General features: G+C 38.1%; 4 protein-coding genes across 4 annotated transcripts; 3 read left to right on the top strand and 1 right to left on the bottom strand.

The window, feature by feature from the left end:
• Window positions 1-1,135: 1,135 nt before the first annotated feature.
• Window positions 1,136-3,636, bottom strand: GCK72_009045 (uncharacterized protein; the record flags this gene model as incomplete). Its single annotated transcript, XM_003095844.2, has 3 exons — window positions 1,136-1,387; window positions 2,559-2,720; window positions 3,409-3,636. The coding sequence occupies 3 exons, from the start codon at window positions 3,634-3,636 to the stop codon at window positions 1,136-1,138; spliced, it is 642 nt and encodes a 213-aa protein (XP_003095892.2).
• Window positions 3,637-5,903: 2,267 nt separating this feature from the next.
• GCK72_009046 (uncharacterized protein) lies at window positions 5,904-7,710 on the top strand (the record flags this gene model as incomplete). Its single annotated transcript, XM_003095866.2, has 2 exons — window positions 5,904-6,375; window positions 7,556-7,710. 2 exons carry the CDS (start codon window positions 5,904-5,906, stop codon window positions 7,708-7,710), a joined length of 627 nt encoding a protein of 208 aa, XP_003095914.2.
• Window positions 7,711-12,078: 4,368 nt separating this feature from the next.
• Window positions 12,079-13,575, top strand: GCK72_009047 (uncharacterized protein; the record flags this gene model as incomplete). The annotated part of the gene is made up of 2 exons (XM_003095846.2): window positions 12,079-12,574; window positions 13,424-13,575. 2 exons carry the CDS (start codon window positions 12,079-12,081, stop codon window positions 13,573-13,575), a joined length of 648 nt encoding a protein of 215 aa, XP_003095894.2.
• Window positions 13,576-15,839: 2,264 nt separating this feature from the next.
• Window positions 15,840-17,380, top strand: GCK72_009048 (uncharacterized protein; the record flags this gene model as incomplete). The annotated part of the gene is made up of 2 exons (XM_003095851.2): window positions 15,840-16,152; window positions 17,238-17,380. The coding sequence occupies 2 exons, from the start codon at window positions 15,840-15,842 to the stop codon at window positions 17,378-17,380; spliced, it is 456 nt and encodes a 151-aa protein (XP_003095899.2).
• Window positions 17,381-20,560: the final 3,180 nt, after the last annotated feature.

The following is a 20,560-nucleotide window of genomic DNA, read 5'->3' on the forward strand; positions in this document are numbered from 1 at the left end:
TTTTTTTAGAATTTTCGGGGTTTTTCGGTCAAAAATTATTTGAAAAAATCTTTATTTCCGACTTTTTCGGATAAGTTTTTCGCACAGCCCTGATCGGGATATCTAGACATACTTAAGCAATTAAAAAATCTGACGAAAACCATAGTTGTCAAGGTCCGACTTCAAAAAATGACACTTTTCAGATTTTCCTCTAATTCTGATTGATAGTCGAAAATTTGACATTTTCGCGAAAAAATTCAAAAAAATTCAAAAAATTTGAAATTTTGAAAATTTGACTTTCGCGCCAATTTGCCCGGGCCTTGACAACTATGACGAAAACTGATTTTTGTGCTAAATGTCGGAAATTCGGAAATACAGACAGACAGACAGATATCTGGTCTTTCGTAAATCTAGGCTGCTGAGCATCCGGACACACATACAGACATCCGGAGCAAATGTGTTTTGAGAAAAAACAACGCCTCCTCGGCCGCCTACCGCCAACTTTGCTGCGACGTGGCGCAGCGAGTTACGGTATTGAACCGACGAGAGTCACCGTGAAACCCCGCCTACTTCTTCCACTAACTATTCTTTACTAGTTATTCCAAATTTCAAACTAAATTCTGGATATCTGGACACACAGATCCACATACAGACACTCTTATTGCATGCTCTCTCAAGTCTCTATTTGATATTTCAGGTCTCTCTCGCCACCAACTCCAACATCCTCGCCGAACCGGAGACGCTTCCCGACTATGTCACTCAACAACTCAAAAATCATTTTTGATTTTTTTTTGCAAAAAAACGTTTTTCATATCTGTATCATTTTCCAGTTATTTCCTAGATAGATTCCTCCTTTTTAGTCATTTGTTCCATTTGCCATATTTTCTCAAAATTCTAATCCAATGCCTTCTAATCATTTCAAATTACGCGGGTTTTTTTGTCTCTGTCCCCAAATTCTGCTATATAGGCCGCTATCCCCCCAATCAATATATTCCGGGTTAATCGTTCGTTTGCTCAAATGTATAGTTTTTTTTGTTGTAATTTCCTGTAAAAGTCACTTGTTGATAAATGAAGATTTTATAAATCTTTATTTAGAAAAAATTGTGTAAAAGATGTACTTGGCCGGGGCGTTAGGTTAAAAGTGTTATCCGATGAGCTACTTGGGCAAAACTTTCAAATTGAAAATTTCCGAAATCGTTGTGCCATAAGATCCGAAAGGCTTCAAAACAGCAGCAATAAGAATAGTGGGGACATCCATTAGCTGTGTCGACACGAATTTCAGCCACAAATAATATTTCTGCACTTCTGGACTCGAGAACATCGGTCCCTCGATTCGATCGTCAAACCAGAAGAAGATACGGAGAGCGGTGGTTGGAAGGAAGGGGGCGTAGATGAGATTTAGCAGGTACTGAAATTAGAACAATATTCAAAGTACAGTAACACAAGTGAGTACTGAAAGTAAACGCGCTCCGCTGAAATCAGCGAAATTCAAAATAAAATTGTTGTTTAAAAATTTTTATCATTTTTTAATAGAATTGATATCGAAAAGACGCGAAACAGTGGAAAAAATGACCAAAAATGAGGGAAAAATAATACAAATCGGCACAAAAAGTCATCGATTAAGCTGCGTATCAAAACGTAATGTGGACTACTCTGACTCTGATTTTTCCATAGAATAATGTATGAGTACCGGTGAGTTCATTTTCATATCGAAAGAATTTAAAAAATCGGTTTAAGACCCGCTGAGAGCAATCGCCGGCACGTTGATTCAATCTTAACCTATGCAAACGCGCTTTGTTGAGACTACATTTTGGTAATATTATTTGACGCCTAAATTGCAATTTTTTGATATTTTTTGTTTTTTCAAAAAATTGGCCTTTCTCGATTATATTTCTCCTTAAAACTATTTCTTGTCAAACTTTTTCAGTTTAAACAAAAAATTTAGGTAAGCGATTTTTCTCAAAAGAGCGCGTTTGCATTGGTTCACTTTGAATCATCGTGCGCCGGTGAGTTTGGGCATTTCGCTGGCCTAGAAATTCTCGACTTCGGCCATGTTGATTTTTTCGAATTTTGTCGCTATTTTCGCTCATTTTTGTGGTTTTTATTAATAAATTTGATAGAAAACGACAAAAACTGATAGGAACACTACAAAAATAGTAGGAAAAAACGACGAAAACCTGAAAAATCAATATTTTCGAAGTGAAATTTCTAGAATGTTGCACGGCCACTGAAATGCTCAAACTGTTTCGCCGCTCGTTCTCAGCGGGGATTGAACCGAATTGAAAAATTGTTTCGATATGAAAATGAACTCACGGAAATGAACAAATAAACATACGACCGAAGTCGAATTTCTGGGCCATACCGCCAATTTTCACCGGCCAGCGAAATGAGGGGTTTCAGACCGAATTTTCAATTTTAACGCATACGATTTCACTACTCACCCCTAGACCCTGTGGGTCAGTTTTCGACTTTTCTAAATATCAATTTAAATAAAAGTTATTTTAAATTTCGCGCAAAAATTTCGCAAATTTCAGCGGAGCGCGATTGATTTTATTACTCCCTGTGCAGTGGTAGCTTACCACGGTCATTGGGAATTTGCAACCTTTTTTCTCTGCTCGGATGACGGATCGAATGAATCGTTTGCAGGTGAACACGCAGAATATGCCAACGGTAAGACGGATGAAACAACAGGACATTCGGTAAAGAAACCATGTTGTCGAGAGGTCCAGAAGTTTTAGAATCTGGAAAATTGGTGGTGAGTTAGAAGTAGATTTAGAAATTATTGAGTTGAGTCTTCCTGTCCATGATGGTGTGGAATTACGGTAGTCTGATAATATGTTCCAAAATGTGCAGAAAACAAAAACATTTTTTATCACGTTTTACGATTGCACACAGTCTTTACAGCTGCGCTCGCTCCCTGAGTAAAGTTATTTTTTCTCTCCGTCACTTAAATTTCACAGCAATTTTTTTCTCGTTTCAGTAGGGCGCGGTTGTACGAGCCATACTGTATTAATAGACATAGTTATGTGATCAAATTTGAGCACAATGCGGTGGGAAAAATAGAAAATAGTTAATCAAAGCAAATAAATAACAGTCAGATCAATGAAAGATCGCTAAACTCACATTCCCTCACTTTTTAAAAGACGAAAAACAACATTTAAAAAGTTTTGATTTTTTTTTAAATTTGGGTCTCGCCGCGACAACACAAAAACTACCGCGTAACTTGGTCAGTTTTTGTCAGAATGACATCAAACTTATATATTTAAGATCACCATGTTGAGACGGTTCAAATGAGTATAATGATGACTCATTTTGAAGAAAAGTGAAAAATTCGATAGTATGGGTCTCGCCACGAAAAGAAAAAAGCAGTCGTATCTTTGTGATTTTTGCAGTGAACGCTATGAAATTTGAAAAAACCCTCAAACTCACCACTCGGCAAACGACATCCCACCAATATCTCCATGTCTTCTTCCATTCCTGTTCCTTTTGTGCTCTGATCATATCCAACATCTCATCAGCTGGTAGTGGTCTTGCATATTCCTGTGGTCCCCCACGTGGCTTCTTCATGTAATACCTTGGAAGTCCATCCGACATGATATGAAGATCCCAGTCTACATCACTAACGGCGTCTGGAGGCTTATAAGAGTATGTTTGCATTCCTTCTGAAATTTCGAAATCTATATTTTTGAGATGAAGAAAGAGATTGAGGGGAAGGGGACTATAATATTATGTTGGAGAAAGAATTGAAAATAAGGGAACGTGGAGAGGGAGAGCGGAGAGTGTAACTGTAGGCTCCCAACGAGAGAAATAGTATGGGGAATACGAGAGACGCAGAGAAATGAATGGGGAGGGGAGAGATGCTGTTTTCTTCTTCAATCTGTTGTTTTGTGATTTCGGAAATTTTCTGAAAAGAAAAAATCAGCGAGGGGTGGGACGATAAATATTACGTAGGGGAGTGCGACAGGGTTGCAGGGGTTACTGTGGGAAAGCAGGATTACTGTAGAATTCGGACTAGGGACACGGTATCAGAATCAGGACTACCGTAGTCCACCTGAGTGTTCTGTAGTTCTTATCAAAGTACTGTAGCAGGGCTTCTGGTAGTTCAGAAACGCGTTTGTGTACTGTACCAGGGTTACGGTAGAACAGTAAGGGTATAATAAAGCAGCTTAAACTGTAGCTGGTGGAAGCTGAATCAATCAGCACCAATTTGAACATTCAGAAGTCTGAGATTTGGAATCAAAATTAGGAGGACTACTGTAGTCCAGTATACTGTAGCTCTTATCAAGGTACTGCAAACTTGGATGGTACTTTAGTAGCCTCTTTATTCACTCATCGGCCTGTTCACCTCGCTTTGAGCACATAGTTCACACACGCATAAAAACTAATGGGTACTACACATTTATTAGTGTGAATGGTGATTTAATATGTAAATTGCAAAATTCTCAAAGATTAGATTTGAAAAATTATTAGATCGTCTAGAGTGGAAGTAGTATCAGACAGATGACTGCAAGAGAAATGAGAGAGGGAGAAGGTTGTCTGGTACCACGAACACGTGTGAGTATGTCTGTGTTGATACATTCCGAAAAGAACCTTGGCCCTTTCGAGAAGCAACATATGAACAGGTGGGGAGTATGTAGTTGGAGGACGAATCTCAACTTGCAAAACAAAAGTAGCATGAAGAAGCATGAAGAAAAAGGGACAGTTTTCGAAGTAATTGGTAGAATTGGAGTAGATAAACTTAGGGAACAGCAACTGCTCTCCACTGAAATTGACTGGTTCCTATTTTTCAACATCTCTTCATTTCTCATACAACTTTCAGGCGGAGCGCATTTGTTAAAACCGTTCCATGTCAATAGATATAATTTTTATGAGCCCTGTATGAGAAGCCATGCTCGCGTTGAGAATAATTCAAAAATCAACTAGACATTTGTGTAATAGCTGTCTCACACATTTTTTGCCAAGTAAAATATTGAGTCAGTACAGAAACATAATTTATTACAACGAAAAGAAAAGAACAGTTTTATGCGTCAGAATAAACAGTTTGCACAACGTGTTATAAAACACTTGTGAAAGGTCATAAATTTTCTATATCGACTTGATTTTAGGGGTTCTTTTGAATGATGACAAAAAGGTGTTGTTGAAGTTTATAAGAAAAATGTGAAAATAAATGTTCCGAATTTATTTGTTCTGCGTTTAACGTCAGTACGGGGCTTGTATAAAGAATAGTCACTAGCCGTTTTGTTTCAGGACTTTCCACTGACGTTTGACAACACTGTACCTTTGAATTTCATCGCCTCCTCAGCTTCCAGTACGCCAAGCAATCTCTCATAATGGCACGTCAGTGAAGTAGAATGAATCTTGCTGGCGCAAATTCCAATAGTTTTTGAAATTTATTGCAGTTGTCAAAAAATTGTCTCAAAATTGCTTCATAATGTTAGGGTAATCAGGTTACAAGTGTGAAAACATCATCCGGATGTGGCACTACAGTAACCGTTTCTAACTGGATTCCAAAACCGTTCATGTTTCACGGAGTTCAGAAACGGGATGGCCACTTTCCCCACGAACTCATATCGACTTCTTCCAGACTGCGGTCACTCTATTTGCGTGGAAGGAATCTTGTGAAGCAAAACGACAATAGATGTTTCCCAATTGGGGTAAGGAGACAATTGCTCAATTAATTAAATGCAATGTCATTAGAGAATACATACACTATTATCTAATCGATTTGATCTTCCCAGAGCACCAGTCTTCTCTAAGATTCTATGGGAGGCAGTACATACCATCCATCTGCAGACGTCCGTCGTTTCCTCATTCTCGTCAATTATTGATTCTCGACGGTTTTTCCAATAACGCACCCCGATGAATTATTCCTTTTCTCATAGTTCACTTGTTTCAGAATCCGCATCTTCACTATCAGTCCAACAATGCCAAGAAGGAGCTCCAAAAAAGCAAAGGCCGAGAACACGGAACTCAGAGCTCTCAAAAAAGAGCTTCAATTTGTTAAGTTTAAACTAAAAAAACAGAAATTAACAAATCAACTGACTGTTCAACGCAATAAGAAGGAAATTCAAAAGTTGAATGCTATAAGAGAATCGATTTTGACCAAGCATCGTCTCGAACAAGAATGGGAAATGAATCAGATGAAACAAATAGTTAGAGAAACCCGTCAAGAGCTCGAATACCAGGAATTCATATACAACATGAACATTGTGGTTCAGAAGGAGTATGAGAAAGAGATGTTGAAGAAGGAGCAAGAGGTAACTCGACAGCTGGAACGGAGAAACAAGGAATTGAAGGATGCATTGGATAATGGAATCAGTATAAAGCCATGGAAGCAGTGCGGTCGTTGCTTTGAAGAGTTTGGTGAAAAAGGAGATCGAGTTCCAAAGGTTTTGGGTGAGTTTTTTTGAGCAACTAACAAGGGAAGTCTTTGGAGATGCGGCTTTCAAGCAATCAATAAATTTGGTTATACAGTACCGCTCAAAAGTATATTAAGTTTTGCCTTTTTCAGTTGAAAACGCCAAACTTTGAGATTGTGTCATGGTGATACTTATTGTCCCATCAAATAGATTTTTAATGGATCATACAAATCAAAGGTAGAGCTCCATTTATGTAGTTAAAAACTTTTTGTACAGACACTCCCTAGCAAGTTACATATCGTCAAAGTAATTTCTCCCTCAAATCAACTCTTTTCAGTTCAAAATAGTGCGATTTTTGAGCTGTTCCCTTAAAATGACCGTAACTCTCTAGGGAGTGTCCGTACAAAAAAGTTGTCAACTACAAAAATGGAGCTCTATCTTCGATTTGTATACTTCATACAAAATTCACTTGGTGGGACGAATAGTGATACCGTAACACACTCTCAAAGTCGGACCTTTTCAACTGAAAAAACCAAAACTTAATATACTTTTGAGCGGTACTGTAGGTGCTTTCGACTGCCCATTTCTGCTGTCAAAACCTGCTAAATGTCTCTAGGAGCCGAGTTATGAGCTCTCAAACTTTTCATATGGTTAAGCGGTTTCATGGAATTCCGTATCGGCAAATAGTATACGCAAAGATGTTCTCATTTTTCAAACGTATGAACATAGAGGAACCACACGGTGGCGTATAAGCGGCCAATTTGGAATTCCATGTTAAAAAGCTTAACTTTATGAAAAGTTTGAGAGCTCATAACTCGGCTCCTAGAGTCATTTAGCCGGTTTTGATGACAGAAATGAACTCCACATAGTCCAACGTGCCTATGACCAAATTTATCGGTCGCTTGCAAGCCACATCTCCAAAGAAGGTTGATTCTGGGAACTGCGCTTTACCAGAAGTTGTGAAAACTTAGAAAAAAGATCTGATATTTCTTGTCATTTTCATCATTGTGAGTGGGTCTTTAAACAGAAGCATCAGAATTTTGGATTCTGAGCCCAGATCGCAATCAGAGTTGAGCGGAATGCGATTTTTGAAATGACGGAAGCCGGAATTCCGTTCAACCCTGTCCGCAATAAACCGGTGTTGAGTAGATTACAGTTTTAAAACTCATATATGCATCTATGTTTTCATTGTTAACTCATCAAGTTTTTTGTTCCAGACTGCGGTCACACTCTCTGCGTCGGATGCCTGAAACAAATCGCCCAACCGTACTCTATTGGTTGCCCCTTTGATGGCCTTGTCACCGATCTTGACGAAAAAGAGAAGAAGACTATCGATACCCTCCCAAAGAATTTTATTGTTTTTAATATGTGATTGATCGTTTATTTTCATTCTCCTTTGAATAAACTTAATTAATTTTTTTAATTTTTACCTAACGATAATTCTATACTGGTTGTATTCCATTATAATTCTGATAATGTGTTTCATTTTTATGATACTTTCATGGTTTTATCAACATTATCTTCAACTAAATATCTTATTACGGCGTGGAGAATGAAACGCAGGGTTGTCCTTACATGGAATGTACTTCTGTTGCCCCCCCTAAAGTAACAATTTTTTTTGTTCATTCGATGAGTTTTCCCGAGAGAAAATGACCCATAAAGGGTTTTCCTGTGACGTGACCTCGTTTTTGAGAAATTGAGATTTTTCAAAAAATGCAATTTTTTCGAAAAAATTTTTTCATTAATTTTTTTCATTATTTTCCTGGTTTGTTCAAAAAAAGAGTTTAAAACACAATTATAGCAAATTTTATGTAGTTTTTGACAAAAATATGAAACTTATGAAAAAATAATTTTTTGGTCCTGAAAAAGGTCAAAATGTGACACCCTCCAAAAAAAAAATTTTTTTTTCGAGAGCGGCAGAGGTGACATATATGTGGTAAGAAAGTACAACTCATCTGGATCATTTTTCTATATAGCACTATAGTCGCTTCCAGTCAAAAATTAAGGAAAAAGTTGGTCTGAAAATTTTCATTTTTCGAAAAAATGTGACATGTCAGAAATGAGTTCGAATTTCTAATATTGAATACGTTCCAATTAAAATCTTTCCAGAATAAAGATTTTCAGATTGTATTCCATGCTTTTCAAATAAAAAAGTTCATCCCAGTTGACTTCTCTTGTCATAGCACTCGTTCAAATATTGCAAGTTTTCTCATATGGTGGAAATTCAATTGCTCATAACTCCTCTAAAACTGAAGCAAACAGGCTCAAAAACGCAGAAAAATTTAAAAATAATTCATGCTTCTCAAAAATCATAATTGGGCTGTTTTTCCAAAAATTATTTTTTTTGATTTTTGATAAGGGGGGACCACATGAAAATTTTTCCAGAAACTTGAAAATTTTTTTTTTTTGAAAACAACTTAAAACTAGTGTATAAACAAGAATAGATGCTAAAAACCGTTAATTTTGGTTGTTTTCAAAAAAAAAATTTTTCAAGTTTCTGAAAAAAATTTCATGTGGTCCCCCCTTATCAAAAATCGAAAAAAATAATTTTTGGAAAAACAGCCCATTTATGATTTTTGAAAAGCAATAGTCATTTTTGGGTTGTTCTGAGCTTTTGAACAAGTTTGCTTCAGTTTTAGAGGAGTTATGAAGCAATTGAATTTCCACCACATGAGAAAACTTGCAATCTTTGAACGAGTGTTATGACAAGAGAAGTTAACAGGGATGTGAATCATTGTTTGAAAATGGTGGAACATAATCTGAAAATTGTTATTTTTATTGAATTTGATTGGGAGCTTGGACAATATTAGAAATTCGAACTCATTTCTGACATGTCACATTTTTTCGAAAATTGAAAATTTTCAGACCAACTTTTTCCTTAATTTTTGACTGGAAGCGACTATAGTGCTATATAGAAAAATGATCCAGATGAGTTGTACTTTCTTACCACATATATGTCACCTCTGCCGCTCTCGAAAAAAAAATTTTTTTTTTTGGAGGGTGTCACATTTTGACCTTTTTCAGGACCAAAAAATTATTTTTTCATAAGTTTCATATTTTTGCCAAAAACTACATAAAATTTGCTATAATTATGTTCTAAACTCTTTTTTTGAACAAACCAGGAAAATAATGAAAAAAATTAATGAAAAAAATTTTTCGAAAAAATTGCATTTTTTGAAAAATCTCAATTTCTCAAAAACGAGGTCACGTCACAGGAAAACCCTTTATGGGTCATTTTCTCTCGGGAAAACTCATCGAATGAACAAAAAAAATTGTTACTTTAGGGGGGGCAACAGAAGTACATTCCATGTAAGATCCTCAAGACCAATCGTTACCTCAAACTTGGGTAATTAAACCTTTATTAAGAGTGATCCAGAAAGATCGGAAACCCCTGTTTTTCTGCGAAATCCAACTCATAACAATCTAAAAAAGGGAGACAGAACCGTGCCCCATTATTGCCAAACCAGGAGGAGCAACAAAAATGTGACCACGTCTAATTTATGACGTTCATCTCGTTTTCCTATTGTGCTGTTCTCACGCATCCCTTTCGTTCTGTGTGCGCCGCGATTCATTGATTTTTTTCTATCGTTTTGTAGGTTTTTCCATGATAATTCCATTACAATCCCGTTGATTTTTTATCAACTGTACTATCGCGGTCACGGCCTTGCAATAACTCGGCCAAATTCATTTTCCATTTCTTCGAGGTACGGGAAAGTCTACTATTTTTCTTGAAACCTACTATTGAGGTAGAAAAAATTATAGTAATACCAAGGCAGCAAGGCTTACTGTAATTGACGAAAATTCGGCAAACGCCGTCACGCTAAAATGCACAAGCATTTCAACTGGTTGAGTTCATTCGCATACTTTCTGTTTATCACGATCAGGCAGAGACTACCTCCGCAGGTGCGCTCTAATGAGAAATTGCGTGTTCCTAAAGTTATGTTCACCGTCACGACAAGTTGTCACCCCGTTATCAATGAAACGCGTCTGCGGTTAGCAGGGTAGCCTCATCGTGAGCTCGACAATTTTCTTCCGAGAAGAATCTTCCCAGTGACCATCCAAATGCGTTTAAAGGGACTGGAGAAATGCATCCCTGCGTACGGTCCCTGGGAAGAAAAAGGGTATATAAAGCAAATATTCTGGCTGTTTTATTTTGGAAAGTCCTGATTAGTGACAACATCTTTTTGGCTCATCAAATTTTAAATTTCTAATTGCCGCAGTCGATACTGTGAAAGGGTAGAACTGTCTGTCTTCCTCCTTTTCTCTATCCTCTCTTCTCTAGACGTCTCAACACAAAGAGGAAGAGTCGGAGAAAACTGGCTCCGCCCTTTTCACCAAGGGAAGGGCGTCGCCCCTCTTCAGTTAGTTTAGCTGGATTCTAGCCCAGGCACGTCACCTAGCATGGGGTGAGTCCCCGTCCTACTGTACCTCAGCAGGACTGGGTCTCACTAGGATTCTTAGGCCCCTGTATATATTACTCCCATTATTCATTACACATGATTACTCACTTATATTATTCTCTTATATAATCTCTATATATAAGCCCATATATACATCCACATATAATCAACACTACTACACTTTAATAAGCCCCCGAGGAATCAGGTGAAGGTTGAGCATTCAGAAGGGGTTCTGGAGGGATCCCCCTTCACAATACTCAGCGAAATCCAAAAAAAGCGTCGCTTCTGACCGTTAAGCCCCACCTCCTCACCCAACATCTGCCTTGGTTTCCATTCTTAACAATCTTTTTTTCTCTTTCTCTCTCTTATTACTTTTAACACCTTCTCTCTTCCTCTCTGTCCCATGAAAAGCTTCCCCTCCACCTTCCCTCATTTCTATTCCAACACCTCTTTCTTTGACTCCTCATATTTTTTTGTCTCTCTCTCTCTCTCTCTCTCCAGAATTTCACCACTTTTTCTTTTACAAGTCTTGCTTGCTGCAGTCTCCCAAACCCCGAGAAACAACTGCAAGCGAACGTTCTCAGTGGAGCGCAAAGGCCGCGCGCTACAGTAGGCAGAAATAATTTTTCAACTGAAAATTTTGATTTTATTTAAATTATGAACATTAAAGGAAATAAATTGTCCATTACAAAAACGAGAAAGACAATAGCAACATTTCGGAAAAAAGAAAACCAGTTTTGGAGCGCTGATACAGATCGAAGTTTTGGCCTGAGAAATCAGTTTTTTCATTATTTCTCGAAACTTATTCGGCAAAAAAGTGACCCATCCATCAGAAATGAAGACCTATTTATTGCGGATTTTTTGAGCTATAATTGAGATGGAAACGTCAAGAAATAGAGCACTGGATACAGTTTGAAGTCGAGAATTCGGCAAAAAACTTTCTGCGGAAAATGGTGTTTTCTTAGCAAAATTATCAAATGCAACACTCAAAAGACATGATATCATGGTTTTTAGAAAAATAATTGTTTTTCCTTGATGTATTCATCACATTAACCTTTATTGTAGTGACTTTTCCACCTTTAGCTTTACGCTTAAAATTAAAAAATGCACTTTTAGACCTGCAAATTTCTCAAATTTTTCGTTTCGGGATGGGAGATCAAAAATTTCCTTGCAGTTCTTACCCGGACTTTAGGAGACTGTTTGCTGGCAAAATGCATCTCTCTCTCCCTTTTTTCATTAAAAATACTGTCTGCCGTCTTTTACCTCTCTTTTTCTTTTCGTCTCTTTACCATTTTCAACTAAAAACCTTCCACTAACAGTTTTTTTTAAGGACGGCCACCATGCCAAGGAAACGAACTCCAAAAAATGATGACGTCCCTCCGAGCCTTGACGAAAAAAACGCTCAAATTCAGAAAATGAAGGCAGACTTGAAGAAACTCGATGCGGAAATACTTGCCGAGAAGAAGAAAGGACGCGAAGCGAAACAAAAACATAAACAAGACATGGAGAGATTGAGATGGCAAGAACGCGGTATCAACAACGAAATTTTCTACCAAACTTCAAGACATGCAATTCAAATTGGTGTATTAAAGAAAGACTATGACAAGACAAAAATCGAATTGGCACAGCTTCGAGTTGACCTGAAATTAGCAACTGATGAGCAAGTCAAGGCGGAAATTGTGAAGGAGGATCAGGATACAAGAGAGCGTCTGGAACGGAGAACCAAGCATTTGGAGGAGGTATTGAATTCAGGATCGAACAGGAAGGTTTGGAAGGAGTGTGAGCTCTGCTCCCTGGAGTTCGAGGAGCATGGACTCTGGATTCCAAAAGTGTTGAGTGAGTTGTTAGGTGATTTTATTGAATTGTTTTTAAAAATATAACTTATCAATAGAGCGCATTTCCTAGCCTGGTTCAGTTTTATGTGAAAAATGACAAATTTTGAGATTATGCTCCGGTAACTGACTATAACTCTTTAGTAAGTGACTACACAAAACTGTACAAAAAATGTTTTTATATGTGGAGCAGCCATTCAACGCCAGAGCCCGGACCTGCGAAATTTCGGTCCTGATTCAAAAAAAGGCGCACAATTTATTTTTAAAAAATCATAATTTCAAATTTTTTTACTGAAAACCGACCCGTTGCAAGTCTGCCAGAGCCCACTCTCAAAGTCAGAGTGCCCCAACTCGAAACTTCTTGACCATCGGTCCCCATAATATACACGGTAAATACTGTATTATAACGGCGCCCCATCTATAATCAGAATTCATTATTATGATTATCACGGGTGTTTTTTTCTTGGTTCTGGATAGATGCAGCGTGATTAGTAACTTTTTGATGACCAAATAAAACGCCCATGAAAGTTTTTTTTGGTTAATTTTAGTGAGTTTCTGAAACCACAACATTTATCTCGGAGGCAGTTGAATAATATAACGGCATGCCGTTACAACACAGGGGTGCGCGACGCAAGGTCTCTTAAATGCGCTCCGCCGCTCAGCGGTTGGCACGGTGCCAAAAAAAGACTTGGCCGAGTGCCAAGTTCAAGTTTAGCGTGTGTTTGTCGTATCTTTCAATGAAAAACGCGACGCACACGCAACGCGACTGGCGCGGTAAATTCAAAACTTTTCGTTGCGGACCTGACGTCTCGCACCTCTGTGCTATAATTTCTACGGTATTTTGAATTTCCAGAATGCGGTCACACGTTTTGCTGGGGATGTGTCCAGCGACTCGCAAAACCGGACTTCATCAGATGTCCAATCGACAAAACCGTCTTCGTTTTCTCCGAGAATGATGACGTCAACAAGATTCCGAAGAACTTCCGAGCCTTGAATGCTTTATAATTTGTTAATTGTTTTTCTCTCTTTTAATATTTAATTATTTTGATTAATAAATCTCCTTTTGGTTTTATCAAAAATTGAAAATAAAAGAGACTGCTTTGGCTACCAGTTTATTAATGAGCATATTTTCAGATATGGTGATAATCTTCAACACATTTTTCAATAGAAATACAGTAGGTGAGAGATATGGTAGGAATTAACTACAGGAATATCGAAAACGCGCTCTATTGAAAAATAATCACATCACTTCATTCATAAAGTTTATGTTAGTTTTCCATTGTCTTCTGTCTTCTTCTCATTGTTCTCACTCGTCTCATTCTTTGTTTTCACCTTGATTCATTGGTTCTCTCTCATTTTGCAATGATGAGTATTCTACGCTCCCACCACAAAATAGCAAAAGTTGCATAACCGACATGTAAAAACTCGGTAGATCCGAAATAAAATAATTTTTTCTGCAATAAATGACCATTATTCTAACAACGTTGGCCGTTTTCAGTTGAAAATGCCCGTCACATACAGATAAAAGTAATAGGATATCCATCAAAAGCGACCTTTGCAGACGGCTACGATTCAAATGTTCCTAGGGACATGGCATTTCTCATTAGAGCGTACTTGCACAGTTTGCGCCTCCGTGAGATGAAAAGATCGTTTTCAGTTGAAATTGTGATTTTGAGAGGGTGTTACGGCATTACTGATTGTTCCTCCGAGTAATTTTTCGATGGATCATACTGATCAGAAATGGTGCTCCGTTTTTGTAGTTGACACATTTTTCGTACGGATATTCCCTAGAGAGTTACGTATTAAAATGACCATAACTCTCTAGTAAGTGTCTTTGTTTTTTATGGTTTATACATAATTTACTTTGTAGGACAATCAGTGATACAGTAATACCCTCTCCAAGTTGGCCATTTTTATATAAAAACGACATATGGTTACTGTATGTACTGTCGAAAAAATAAAGTTTCGACAAGGATTTTCAAAAAAAAATTCGCGGGCTGGAACACGCAAGCGCATAAAGTTGTGGGCGGAGCTTAAACTGCAAGCTTAATTAAGCGGCGCGGTTCTAATTCCAGTTGTTTTTTCCAAATTAAGAACCGCGACAGTAGCTTATCTACGCCCGGTTATCAGTTCAATCATTCATACTTCATGTTATCGCGTCCCTAGGAATCATCCGTGCAACAACTTTGTAATATATAAGGCGTTCTCTGCAACACTCGAGCAAGGCCACAGTAGATAGGGGCCTAGTGTCTGTAGAGAAGACAGAGCTTAGATTTTCATATAAACAGGTACTATGAGTCTTGGGTAATCCATATGCATAATATTGGGTCGCAGCTCCGGGTTACTGTAGTACGGTAGGTGCTCAAAGGTGCAAAAATGAAATTTTTACCACATAGTGTAGGCTTATAAAATAAAATTTTCACAAAGTTTCAGAAAATATGAAAAAAAAAGCACCTACCGTACTACAGTAACCCGGAGCTGCGACTCAATATTATGCATATGGGTTACCCAAGACTCATAGTACCTGTTTATATAAAAATCTGACCCTAGGGCACACGTTGCTCGAGTCTTACAAAGAACACGTTATATGACACTTCTCTCCTCGTGAGTTCCCATTCCTCATACATTTACCCTCTCTGTCTCTCTTTTTCATATAAAACTGTCTGCCGTCGATTGCCTCTCTTTTTCCCATACTTGCAACGGGCCGGGCCGATTTGAGAATTTTCACCGGCCCGGCCCGGCCCGGCTCAGCCTGGCCCGGCCCGGGTCACAGTACAAAAAGTTGAACATTTGAATTTTTTGAAAATTTTTTTGATTTTTTCGCAAAAAAATCGAATTTTCGACTATGTTTTTACATATCGATAAAACTCAAGTGTACATAGGATTTTTGACTATTTTTGATGAAAGTTTCAAAAAATTTCGAAAAATTTTGTGAAAAAATAGTGCTCATTTTTTGACTCCGGGCCGACCGGGCCGGGCCGGCAACTTTCTCTACCGGCCCGGCCCGGGCCGACGGGCCGAGCCGGGCCGGGCCGATATTTTGCAAGTATGCTTTTTCCCTTGCAGTCTCTTAGACTTCTACTAATAGTTTTTCTGTTTCCAGAACTGAGAACACTATGCCTAGAATTACCACTCCGAAGAATGCAAAGGAAAAAGACGCTCAAATTCAGAGAATGAATGCAGAACTGAAGAAGATCAATGCAGAAATGGCAGAGGAAAAGAAGAAAAGACGTCAATCGTGAAGAGAACATGTGGAAACGATCGAGAAGATGGAAGATGTCATAAGCGGTGTCGCTGTCGACTTTTTACTGGATAAAGCTCGGGTTGAGATGGAAAGAGGTGGATATGAGACGACAAGAACCGAGTTGAGGGAGAAGCAGGTCAAATTGAAACTGGCAACCGATAAGAAGGTTCAGGAGGATATTGTGAAGAAAGACGAGGAGACAATTCGACGTCTGGAACAAAGAAATAAGGAGTTGACTGAAGCTCTGGAGAACGGATTGGACAGGAAATCTTGGAATGAGTGTGAACTGTGCTCACAAGAATTCAAGGACGAAGGAGACAGAGTTCCGAAACTGTTGAGTAAGTTGGTGGATATTGAGTAAAATATTGGTTTTCACGGGTCTCAAAGTTTTCACTATCAATGTTTTACAAAGCATACTTGCAAATTTACGGCTCGGCTTCAAAAAAGGTATCTATTTTTTACCAAATTTTTTGAATTTTTTTTGAAATTTTACATTAAAAATTTCAATTTTTTGATGCATAACTATAGTTTGATTGAATTTTGAAGCATAGTCAAAAATTCGACATTTTTGGGAAAAAAATCAAAAAAATTCAAATTTTCGTTCAAAATTTCAGTTCAAATTTTTCAGCCGGGCCTTCGGGCCGGGCCGGGCCGTGGAAATTCTCGTCACGGTCCGGCCCGTTGCAAGTATGTTACAAAGGGAAGGGAAGTCTTTGGAGACGCGGCTTTCAAACGATCTATAAATTTTGTTATATGTGCTTTCGGCTCCGGAAGTTCATTTCTGCCATCAAAACCGGCTAAATGTCTCTGCGAGCCGAGTTATGAGCTCTCAAGCTTTTCATTTCGTCAAGAGTTTTCCCATCGAATTCCAAACAGGCCGCATGTACGCCACCTCGGGGTTTCAAATATGTTCCCCAGTTCACCTGTACTCAAACGTTAAAATATGAAAACATCTCTGCGTATACTATTTGCCGATTCGGAATTCCATGTGAAAAAGCTAAACCATGGGAAAAGTAAGAAAACTCATAATTCGGCTCGTAGAGACATTTAGGCGGTTTTGATGACAGAAATGGGTTCCCCGGAGTCGAAAGTACCTACATTCAACATATAACCAAATTTCTAGATAGTTTGGAAGCCGTGTCTCAAGAGACTTCCCTTGCTAGACTCCTGTTTTGCATCATTTTAGCAGTTTTTGAATCCGAAAAACTCATACTTGCAACGGGCCGGGCCGTGACGAGAATTTCCAAGGCCCGGCTAAAAAATTTGAACTGAAATTTTGAACGAAAGAACGAATCACGAAGTCAGTTTTGAGACCCCGTGGACATGCATCATTTAGTACACCATTCTTTTTGTAGGCCATTCATTCCCTAGTTGGAGCCGGAAATTTTGTACTTTTTAAAAACTTAATATTTGTTTTTTCCAGAATGTGGCGACACTCTGTGTTGGGGATGCATCAAACATCTCGCTAATCCGGACTTCCTTATATGTCCGTTTGATGGAACCGTCTTTGCCTTCACCGAGTTTAATAACATCAATCATCTTCACAAAAATTTGAAAGTCTTGTAATTCATTATCGATCCAATTTTAATTCATCCCGATCTAATTCATCCCAATGACACCTCATTTGACTGTATAAATCAATGTTTTAACCCTCTCTCTCATTGCTCTGCAGAAATTTCGGATTTAAATCTCTGTATATTTCTCACGTAATCATTTTTTGTTGTAAATTATACAGAAATTCTAAATTCAAACTTCTGTATATTATTTTTTCCTCACTGTTCCATTTTTTATGTCACATTATTTGTTTTGGTTGACTTAAAATAATAAACTGATAATAACAAAACTGAAATAATGAAAACAAATGTATGAAAAATAAACCACTTCTCCGACATATACACTTTCCAACTGTTTACATGGCTCAATATTGGAAATTGTATATTTATACATGTAAAAGTAGGAGGAATATAATATTCTAGAAACAAAGTATAATCACTACAGTTTTTCTTTAAAACTTTGCGTTTTCACTTCAAAACTTTTTTTTTGAAATTTTCAATCTCTTATATCATTCCTCATTTTTGAACTCGCTCTGTTAAAAGTGAAACATACGCGTCGCGACCACGCCCGCGCCCGCAGTAAGAAAAAAGAGAAGTCATCACAATTCATGCCGCTCCCCTCAATTTGCCAATGCTTTTCCTGCCAAATGATTTATCGATTATTCTGTCCGAGAATGAGACGCAGACAACTTTTCTGAATCGTGACCTTGATATCCCAGGGAGGTACAGGTCCAAGTGCGCTCTACTGAGAGATCTGAGAAAGTCGAGTTCATACGCGTAGGGCGCTTTTGATCAACGATTTTGTTCACCCAGGCCATAATCTGTGAGCCATACAATTACCCTTCTTTTTTTTGGTGACATTTAGGCTCCACCCCCACCAGACTCCCCTTCTTTTCCTGGTGTGCAACATCTCCCCTGTTAGTTAGCTTCTTCCACCAGATGTCATGTCGACCCTTTCATCTCACAGAGGCACGGACTGTGCAAGTACGCTCTAATGAGAAATTTCATTTCCCTACAAACATTTGAATCATATCCGCCTTCGCTTTTTGTGGCTATCCTATTACTTTTCTCTGTATGTGACCCATGCCATAGGCTCCGCCCCCACCAGACACCCCTCTTCTTTTTCTCATTTGCAACACCTATCCTGCCAGCTGCTGTCCCCTAACAGACCCATCTCCCTTCTTGTCTCAAACCAAACTGTCTGTCGTCTCTCATCTCTATTTCATTTCCTTTTACTTTGCACACTCGTATTATTGTCATCATCTGATCTACTCTACTTTAATACCGTTTTCTACTGACTGACGTATTCTTTGCTTCCACTAATAATTGTTCATTTCAGAATGCCTAAAACGAAGAATGTTCCTCCTGGAAACCCGCAGTCAAAATCAACGAAACTCAAGAAATTGGAAAAAGAATTGGAAAAAGTCAAAGAAGATCTTATCGCCGAGAAACAAAAAGGAGTAAAGATCAAGAAAAAAATCAAGAAATTGAGATCAACCCAACGCCGTATTCAAAATGAAGCACTTCAGAAGAAAGCAGACTTTTTACTGGAAATCAAGCAGAAGAAGCTGATCAAAAAGAAAATACGAGAAGAAATCCGATGGTCCAAATTCGAATTGAAAGTTCTAACGGATGAAGGGACCCAAGACGAACAACTGGAGAAGGCGAAGAAAACGAAACAAAAGCTGGAAGAGAAAAACAAGCGGTTGACGGAGGCAATGGAGAAGGGGTTGGATGTGAAACCATGGAAAGAGTGTCCGGTTTGTCTGCAGGAGTTTGGAGAAGAAGGGCACAATATTCCAAAAGTTCTCGGTGAGTTTTTTCATAGTTATTATAAATCTGAGCAGCTGGTGTGTTGAGATTTGCACAGCTAGTAGGTGCTACAGTACCGCTCAAAAGTACATTAAGTTTTGGTTTTTGCAGTTGTAGATGTCCAACTTTGAGAGTGTGTCACGGTAATACTGATTGTCCTATCAAATTGATTTTTAATGGATAGTACATATCAAAGGTAGATCTTTATTTTTGTAGTTGACAACTTTTTTGTACAAACACTTCCTAGAGAGTTATGATCATTTTAAGAGGACAGCTCAACTCCTGCAGACAATCGTCTCGCCAACGTATACTTCTCTTTTTTTAATTTTTATCTGACATTTTGCACTGAAATGGGTCGATTTGATGGAGAAATTTCGGCATTGTTCTAGAACGCCGGAACGAAAAAAAAATCCCGGAACGAAAAAAAAATCCTGGAACGAAAAAAAAAATCCCGGAACGAAAAAAAAATCCCGGAACGAAAAAAAAATCCCGGAACCAAAAAAAAATCCCGGAACGAAAAAAAAATCCCGGTACCAAAAAAAAATCCCGGAACCAAAATTTTCATTCTATTAATAGGTTGGTTCATAATTTTCTGCAATTTTTCGATAAAACTTTGCTTCTATTTTTTCAAATCCAGAAAGATTTCTAAAATTCAAAATACTGTTTATCAGCATTGGTAGTCTTCTGATAAGATTTTGATAGCTTACTGATTCTCTCTGCGTAGACCATCTATTCGAGATCACTGGAAAAGGAAACTTGCTTCTTTTTGATATCCCCTTTTTATTTGGATTCTTTCCTATTAAAATGTCGTTGAAGTCAGGCAAAATTTTTGTAATTAAAGAGAAGAAGGTTGAATTAATACGATGAATAAAAAAGTATTGCCCAGCCAGATGGCAACAGTTTGTTGTGGGTTACTTTCCCAACACATGAAAAAGGTTTGTCATATTGAAAACGCCGTTTTGTTATATCTCACCGTCCTGCAGTCACATGATTTTAAATTTATCAAAATAAGAAACGTAAACATCTGATGTTACTTCCCTGTCTTCGTTCAGGAGTTCCCACTACTCCACCCAGAGTACTGAGTACCAGATTTAAAAAACCACTTTTTTCGGTTTGAGAACATCCAGAACGCGCAAATCTTAGTCCACACACTGTACTTCCCTCACATCGTTAGAGTAACAACTCAACTACTTATTTCTAATAAATAAACAGCTTGACCATACGTGTGTTGGGTGTAAAAGTACTAAGAACCAACTTAGGTCCATGTGATGTATCATCTCATGTTGTTTCAAAACGTGTGGTATGTAACGACGAACTTTCTCATTCCGATAATTCGTTTCCATCCATGAACTACAGTTACATGAGTCACCCTAAAAGACGT

This window comes from Caenorhabditis remanei, chromosome III (genome assembly GCF_010183535.1).
Source record: "Caenorhabditis remanei strain PX506 chromosome III, whole genome shotgun sequence".
Lineage (NCBI taxonomy): Eukaryota > Metazoa > Nematoda > Chromadorea > Rhabditida > Rhabditidae > Caenorhabditis > Caenorhabditis remanei.